This window comes from Moschus berezovskii, chromosome 8, assembly GCF_049115385.1.
Source record: "Moschus berezovskii isolate FMDL1 chromosome 8, NW_MosBer_1.0, whole genome shotgun sequence".
In the NCBI taxonomy this organism is placed as follows: domain Eukaryota; kingdom Metazoa; phylum Chordata; class Mammalia; order Artiodactyla; family Moschidae; genus Moschus; species Moschus berezovskii.
Genome location: NC_142467.1, coordinates 101,666,154 through 101,675,018, shown reverse-complemented (window position 1 = coordinate 101,675,018; position 8,865 = coordinate 101,666,154). Strand labels below are relative to the sequence as shown.

Below are 8,865 nucleotides of genomic sequence, written 5' to 3'. Positions count from 1 at the left end.
CCTTTTCTTCCCTTTGAATGAGGTATAATTTGCAGAAGGTAAAGTGATCAGATTTTGTTTCAGCTTGATTAATTTTTGTATGTCTATATCACCCAGCTGAAGAGAGGTCAGATCCATTCTTCCAGAAAGTTCCCTCACGCCCTTTCCTGGCAGTCAGTACTCCCCAATCCGACTCTGTCATCACAGGTTAGTTTTACTTGTGTTTGAAGTTCATGTAACTGGAACTGTGTGTCCTATTCTGTGTCTTGTGTCTTTCATGTTAAGTTCAACCTCAGGTGTTATTAGCCTGTTCTTTTGTTGTTGTTGTATAGTATTTTGCTGTAAGGATTACTCTGTTTACTTGCTCTACTGTTGATGGATATTTGAATTGTTTGCAATAATTGGTTACTGTGAATAAAGCTGCTATGATCATTCTTGTATGTGTCTTTTGGGAAACACAAGTTCAGTTGTCTGTTGGGTAAATACCCAGAACTGGTGGGTAGTTCAGGCAGGTGTTATGTGTAGTTTTAGGAGATAGTGCTAGTCTTCCAAAGTGGTTATAGCATTTCACGTTCCCACCAAGATTGCATCAAGGTTCCAGCTTCTCCACATTCTGTCCACAACACTTAGCATTAGCAGTTTTTCATTTTAGTCATTCTGGTGAGTGTGATATTTCATTGTGGCTTTATTTACATTTCTGTGATGACCAATGACACTAAGCATTTTCCCAAAGCTTATTAGCCATTTTGATAACTGTCATTTCAACTCTTCTATCAGTTTGGTCTTCTTGATTTGTAAGTACTCTTTATATATTCTGAATATGAGTCCTTTGTCAGATATCAGTTCAGTTCAGTTGCTCAGTGTCCGACTCTTTGTGACCCCATGGACTGCAGCACGCCAGACTTCCCTGTCCAACATCAACTCCCAGAGCTTGCTCAAATTCATGTCCATCAAGTCGTTGATACCATGCAACCATCTCATCATCTGTCGCCCCCTCCTCCTCCTACTGCAAATTTCTTCCTTCTGGAAGAACAAGTCCTACTCCGAATTTTCTCCCCAGGTTCTGGGCTGGGAGTGACCACAAGAACAAGATTATCCTTTCCCAGTTCCATCAGCATGAAGAAGGCAGGTGCCCTGGTTTATTGAATACCTGTGACATGTCAAGGACTTTACATCAGTGAAGTGAAAAGTGAAAGTGCTAGTTGCTCAGCTGCGTCCAACTCTTTGGGACCCGATGGACTGTAACCCACCAGGCTCCCCTGTTTATGGAATTCTCCAGGCAAGAATACTAGAGTGGATTGCCATTTCCTTCCTCAGGGGATCTTCCTTACGCAGGGATAGAACCTGGGTCCCCTGCATTGCAGGCAGATTCTTTACCATCTGAGCCACCAGGGAAGCCCAAAATCAACAGGCCCGCTGGGATATGAACCCAGGGTTTCCTGTTTACATCAGTCATACCCTTAAATTGTCACAATATTCTTATTCATTTAACTCACTTATTAAACACATATCTGAAAATTGAACAGGCGTCAGAAATTGTTGGACACAATGAGAAGAGTCAGGGTCTAAAAAAGAGACTGTGTTCCAGTGGCAAGTGGTGAGGCATACTGTACACATGAAAATACAAAACCAAGGCAGGATCAGAGGGTGGAGGGTGCCGGAAAAGTGGTGGATGCAGAGCAACTGGGGGTGGTGGGGAAGATCCCATGGAGATGAGATGGAGCCGGGGGTTGAAGATGAAAGAGGAACCAGCCATGTAAAATCTAGGGGGAACAGTGCTTCCAGAGGTGGGGGAACAGCTAGCACAAAGGCTCAGTGGGGCTGAAGTGGAGTAAGAAATGGGAGAGGGATACAGAAGAGGTTGAGTGAAGGATTTGGATTGAATCTAAGAGCTGTGGGGATGGACTGCAGCGTCCTGAATACTCAGTCCTGACAGGAGAGAAGGCTGAAGCAGGGACTTCAAGGCAGAGGCAACTGTGATAAGCCAAGTAATCCTGACAGGGACAGGACAAGGGTGTGGGACACAGAAATGGGAAGAAGTAAGTGAATTCAGGTTCTATTTGAAGATGGTTATTATGGACAGAGGAGCCTGGCAGGCTAAGGTCCATAGGGTCGCAAAAAGTCAGACACAACTGAAGCAACTTAGCATGCACGCACATTATCATCCACAACTTGGAGGGAACAGAATCTCAGAGAGGTCAAGTGACTTGCCCAAGGTCACCCAGCTCAGAAATGGGGAACAGGGAAGAAAATTCAAGCCTGACTTGTCAATTATATGAAAGACTTCAGGTTGTCAATCACATGAAAGATGTCAGGTTGTGGGCGGAGTGACCTCAGGAGACCCAGAGGTGGGGATCCAGGGTGCTGGTGGGGTAGGGGAGGGGGCCTCAGATCCAGAAAATCTACCTGTCCTTAATTTGTACCCTACTTGTCCCTGGACTGCAGGGCTGGTAAGCGGCAAGCTGCAAATTGAACGGAGACCTAGTGACCAGACGTATCAGAGGTGATCCAAACTAGTCTGGACCCCGTACACCCCATTCAGAGATGACAGGGTCCATGGGTCCTCAGAGACCCTGCAAGTCCCGCCTGATCCTTGTCGGGAGGGGGATGTTGGGCGCTGCGGCTGCCAGCCCATTAGCACCAACGTCATTATCCTAGATTTATGTGTATTATTCTTCTCCCCGCACTCCAACCCCCAGTAGCTCCAGCATCTCCCCTGGCTGCAAACTAGACTCCCCCGGAAACAGCCGGGGAGCTGCCGGCTTCGCGGTCATTAGCACGCAGGAGAGGGGGTGTGCGGGGAGGGAGCAGTCAGCACGAGGAGCGGAGTACGGGGAGAGGAGAGAGGATGAGGGAGGCAGCAAACGGAAAGGATGGAGTGAGGTAGCAAGATGGAAGGGAAGAGGGGAAGGAAACTGGGCCGGGAGGGGAGGGCGAGCCGCGGCGGGTTCCGCGCGCGGGGCACGTGTCCCAGACGGCGTGGCAGCGGAAAGCGGGCCCGGGGGCAACCCGGTCTCCAGAGCCCTTTCCGGCCAGTGCCGAGGGGCTCCGTCAGTTCAGGAGTTACTGGAAAGCCAGAAGCCCGAAACCCCTTCTTCTAGGAACCAACGCCCCAAGCTGGCGGCCGGGTGCCCGGCGGCCCCACGGCCGAGCGAGCCCACCTGCGGGGGCTGCCCCTCGAGAGCCCCAGCCTCCGGGTGGTGGCGGCCGAGGCCCCTCCATTCCGCGGGAAATCGAGGCCGCGTTCATGGGAGACCTCCAGGCCGGGGGCAGGCGGCGCTTCATAAAAGGTGCATTGTTTCGGTTGCGCGCGCTCCGCCCCGGCGCCCCGCAAGATGGCGGCGGCCCCGGCGGAGGGGGCGCGGAGCCGAGCCCGCCGGCCCGGAGAGGGGCGCAGGCGCGGGGAGGGCGGCCTCCCGCTGCTATGCTGGGGGAGGGGGAGAGACGGGGGGGGAGGGAGGGGGAGAGACGGGGGGGGAGGGAGGGGGAGAGACGGGGGGGGGAGGGAGGGGGAGAGACGGGGGGGGAGGGAGGGGGAGAGACGGGGGGGCAGGGAGGGGAAGAGACGGGGGGGAGGGAGGGGAGGGGAAGGGGTGGGGGGAGCGGGAGGGAGGGGCTGGGAGCGAAGCCGAGGCGGGAGCGGGGCCGGCGGGCTCCGGGGCTGCGGGAGGGCGGTGCTGCGCGGGTGCTGCCGGCTGGGAACCGGAAGGAGGGGAAGAAAGGCGGCGCCGAGAGGGACGGGAGAGCGAGCCGGGGAAGGGGTGGGAGAGAGGCTGGGAGAGGCGAGGAGCGGGAGGGCAGGGGGCCGGGAAGGGAGGCGAGCTGGAGTGCGAGGGGCGAGGGACGGGGGGCGTCAAAGAGCACGGGAGCAGGAGGCAGTGGGGCGCCTGGACCGGAGGGAAGGGCCACCCCACCCCACCTCTAGCTGTCGCGGGGCTCCTCCCCGCCTCCAGCCCAGGCCCCCCGCTGGCTCACTGCAGGTTCCCTCGCACTGCACCCCCAGACTCGAGCCTAGGAGCCCCCCCTTCATGGAGGTGGCTGCAACCCCATTGGCCTGTCTCCTAACCCTCTTCTTGTCCTGGCACCAGGGGAGGCAAACTAAGAGGGAACAACCTCCTCCATCCATCTCTCTCTGGGCATCCTGCCCTGCCCAGGGACTGGCATGGGGCAATACCCGCAGTGTCCCCCAACTCAAGGCCTCCAGGGTTGACTCCAGAGAGCCCCGTTTCCTTAGCAGGAAGGAGGTTTGGGTACATCTGCAGCCATCCTACCTTCTGGAGAGGCATGCCCAGGTTCCAGAGAGGGGAAACTGCGGCAGAAGAGAGCCAAAGTCACAGTATGGACCGCCTCACCCCTCCCAAGGGTCCCACCCTTGGTGACACCCCCCCCCGAACCCCCTCCCCGGCTCCTGGCCTACTCCCCGTCCTCCGTGGCAACCACGGTGAGAGTTTCAAGCCCCCCTCCGCCTCTTCCAACCTTCCTGCTTCACCATAGGGGAGCTCCCAAACGCCTGAAAATATCTTTAAATTAGGAAAAAGAGCTAAGCCGCCAGGGTCCTTTGGTCTGTTAAAGGAGGAGCAAAGGCCACGGGCGCCCCCTTCCACCCCCCCTTTCTCTGGTTTTGCATTTGAAGCCCAGACAGCGGATCCAGCTGGAACAATGACGGGGGCCTGCCCAGCCAACCCCAGCTGCTTCCTTTTCAGTGGCCCTGCGCCCCCTGCCAGGTGTGCCAAAATTAGAATGGCTCCCTTCTCCGGCCCTTTTCATCCCCCTCTCCCCCTCTGTCCCCCTCCCCTTCCCCCCGGGGGCTCCTGGGGTTTCCGAGGCACTAATGAAGCTCACATCCCTGCCTTTTCTTTAAGCAGATCCTGCCTGGGGGAACTGGAGTCTGGGTCCAGGATGGAAATCTGCCCTTGAAGAACTGCCCCCAGCGATGGATTCCAGTGCTATGCTCCCTGCAGCACCTTCCCTACCCCATTCCCTACTCCTCAAGTCCCTCTAGATCCTGGTGACATCCACCTCCTCCAGGCAGCCCTCCCGGCCTGCTGGCACTTGCTCCCTACTGTTTCCCATGGGGTCGGACAGTGGGATCTGACTGCCTAGGTTCAGATCCGGGCCTCACCTCTTTCTGCCTCTATTTCCCCCCTGGCAGCTTGGTTAACCATTCAGAGCCTCAGTGTCCCCATCTTCAAAGAGGGTAGCTTTGAAAACCTATGTCATGAGACTTTTATAATGCTGAAAGGTAATAGGTGCAAACTGGGTAGAAGAATCTCTAGGCCTGTTGCTAGAGCCACACCGGCCCCTCATGCATGCTAAGTTGCTTCAGTGGTGTCCGATTCTTTGTGACCCTATGGACTGTAGCCCACTAGGCTTCTCTGTCCATGGGGATTCTCCAGGCAAGAATACAGGAGTGGGTTGCCATGTCCTCCTCCAGGGGATCTTCCCGACCCAGGGATCAAACTCAAGTCTCTTAGGTCTCCTGCATTGGCAGGGAGGTCCTTTACCACTAGCGTCACTTGGGAAGCCCTTATACTGGCCCCTCACTAAACCCCAAACACACCCTACCTCTAGGCTTCCTACTGGGTGTTCCTTCTGGATGTCCCCACTGCTCCCTCCTCCCTTTATTCACATCTGTGCTAGCCTGCCACCTCCTCAGAAGGACCTTCCCAAGCCATCACCAGGTGGTTTGCCATCACTTGTTTTATCACCACCTGACATTATGTTACTTACCTGCACTTAGGCTCTGCAACTCAGGGGCCCTGGCTTCACAGTTACTGGCTGTGTGATCTTGGGCATGTTACTTCTCTGAGCTTCAATCCCCTCATTTTTAAAATAGGGATAGTAATGAAACCAGTCTCATACAACTGTTAGGTGAATAAGTGACTTAGCAGATGGAAAACCTTCAGAACAGTGCATGGCCCACACTAGGTGGTATTCCCCAAACTAATTTTATTTCTATTATTTTTGACTACCCTCTCTCCTTCTCTCTCAGCCCCACCCCCAACTAGAATGTTTGCCGTCCTGAGGGCTAATACTTCAGGGGGCAGTCTTTGTTTTATTCACTGCTCTATTCTCAGTACCCAAATGACGTGCTATCTAATAGATGCTCAATACTCAGTACTTGTTTGTTAAATGAATAAAAGAGGTTCTACTGGACCTGTCCGAGTCTCAGTTTTCTCATCTGTAAAATGGGATAATAGCACGTACTTCACAGATGTTGAGGATTTCATGAAATAAGCGTTATTACTATTTTTTGCAGTAATTCAGTGAGTCTACAAACATACCTAGTATTAATAGTGCACAATGTAATTGGGTATTATATATGTAATTATATATCATATATGTATAATTGTGTATCATATAATATTGTATATAATATATAATTCTAGATCTAGTTCAGTTCAGTTTAGTTGCTCAGTCATGTCCGACTCTTTGCGACCCCATGAATTGCAGCACACCAGGCCTCCCTGTCCATCACCAACTCCTGGAGTTCACTCAAACTCATGTCCGTCTAGTCGATGGTGCCATCCAGCCATCTCATTCTCTGTTGTCCCCTCCTCCTCCTGCCCCCAATCCCTCCCAGCGTCAGGGTATTTTCCAATGAGTCAACTCTTCGCATGAGGGGGTCAAAGTATTGGAGTTTCAGCTTTAGCATCAGTCCTTCCAATGAACACCCAGGACTGATCTCCTTTAGAATGGACTGGTTGGACCTCCTTGCAGTCCAAGGGACTCTCAAGAGTCTTCTCCAACACCATAGTTCAAAAGCGTCAATTCTTCAGTGCTCAGCTTTCTTCACAGTCCAACTCTCACATCCATACATGACCACTGGAAAAACCATAGCCTTGACTAGACAGACCTTTGTTAGCAAAATAATGTCTCTGCTTTTTAATATGCTATCTAGGTTGGTCATAACTTTCCTTCCAAGGAGTAAGCATCTTTTAATTTCATGGCTGCAATCAGCATCTGCAGTGATTTTGGAGCCCCCCAAAAATAAAGTCAGCCACTATTTCCACTGTTTTCCCATCTATTTCCCATGAAGTGATGGGACCAGATACCATGATCTTAGTTTTCTGAATGCTGAACTTTAAGTCAACTTTTTCACTCTCTTTCACTTTCATCAAGAGGCTTTTTAATTCCGCTTCACTTTCTGCCATAAGGGTGGTGTCATCTGCATATCTGAGGTTATTGATATTTCTCCCAGCAATCTTGATTCCAGCTTGTGCTTCTTCCAGCCCAGCGTTTCTCATTATGTACTCTGCGTATAAGGCAGGGAGAATTATGAGAGATACCTTTTATTGCCTCCAACACTCTTGGTTTCTTCCTTTGCTAACAGAGTATTTGCTCTGAGTGGCTGGCAGATTCCCTGTTCTATGCTTCCCTTGCTTCTCATTGGCCATAAGTGTGGCTGAGTGACACATTTCTAGCCAATAAGACCCAAGCCAAAGTTGTCTGAGGGGTTCAGGGAAGGATGAGCATATCATATGAGCCTCCATTGCGTATTCACAGAAGGCAATGGCAACCCACTCCAGTACTCTTGCCTGGAAAATCCCGTGGACGGAGGAGCCTGGTAGCGACCATGGGGTCGCTAACAGTCGGACACGACTGAGTGACTTCATTTTCACTTTTCACTTTCATGCATTGGAGAAGGAAATGGCAACTCATTCCAGTGTTCTTGCCTGGAGAATCCCAGGGACGGGGGAGCCTGGTGGGCTGCCGTCTATGGGGTCGCACAGAGTCGGACACGACTGAAGCGACTTAGCAGCAGCAGCAGCCATTGCCTTATATATAAAATGCTTAACAACAGCAATGAGCTGGGGTGAAGCTCACACAACTGATCTAGAGGGATATCTAGGTGACCATGGGAATCTAACTGGTGCTAGCCTTTGGTTTCCAGCAGCACCAAACTCCAGATTGTCTGGTGAGAAAAAAACAACTTTTTGTTTAAGCCACTGCTGTTCAGGTATTTTTATATTTGCAGCCCAATGTATTCCCATATAATGACACTGATTTTTTCTGGATCTCCAAAAATACTCAGGATAGGGTTTTGTTTAGTCACTAAGTCATATCTGACTCTTTGCAACCCCATGGACTGTAGCCTGCCAGGCTCCTCTGTCCATGGGGTTTTCCAGGTAAGAATACTGGAGTGGGTTGCCATTTCCTCCTCCAGGGGAGCTTCCCAACCTAGGGCTTGAACCTATGTCTCCTGCATTGGCAGGCAGATTCTTTACCACTGAGCCACCAGGGATAGGGTAGCTATTTATTAACATTTTTATGTTAACAAAATATAGATTGAGGCTCAGGCACTGCAACATTAAAAAAAAAAGGAGAAGTGTATGCATTTAACTGGGCCCCTGTGCAGCCCAGGAAGAGGTGACAAAAAACAGTCTATAAGGGAGGGAGAGTGTTACAAGGTAAATTGTGTCCCCCCTCAAAAAAAAAAAAAAATGTTAAAGTCCTAACTCCCAGTACCTCCGAATGCAACCTGATTTGGAAAGAAGGTTGCTGCAGATGTGTTTAGTTAAAATGATGTCATAACTGGAGTCAGGTGGGACCTTAATGCAATATGACTGAATTATACATTTCTTCTAAGGAAAGAGACAGACACACGACAGGAGAATGGTACATGGTGATGGAGAAAGACTGGAGTGGATGTGTCTACAAGCCAAGGAATGCCAAGGATGGCTGACAACTACTAGAAGCTGGGAAAGGCATGGAGAGAGCCTCCCCTAGAGACCTCAGAGAGAGCGGGGCCCTGCTGACACCTTGATTTCAGAGTTCTGACCTCCAGAACTGTGAGATGATATATTTCTTTTAAAAAATTTTTGCTACTTATTTGTGGCTGCAGCGAGTCTTCGTTGCTGCACGTTTTCTCTAGTTGGGGCGAGT

General features: G+C 51.4%; 1 protein-coding gene across 1 annotated transcript; it reads left to right on the top strand.

The window, feature by feature from the left end:
• The first annotated feature begins 1,095 nt into the window (after window positions 1-1,095).
• LOC129558177 (uncharacterized) lies at window positions 1,096-6,135 on the top strand. The gene is made up of 5 exons (XM_055429041.2): window positions 1,096-1,108; window positions 2,907-3,269; window positions 4,217-4,315; window positions 4,613-4,703; window positions 4,845-6,135. Exons 1-5 carry the CDS (start codon window positions 1,096-1,098, stop codon window positions 4,894-4,896), a joined length of 618 nt encoding a protein of 205 aa, XP_055285016.1. The 3' UTR covers window positions 4,897-6,135.
• Window positions 6,136-8,865: the final 2,730 nt, after the last annotated feature.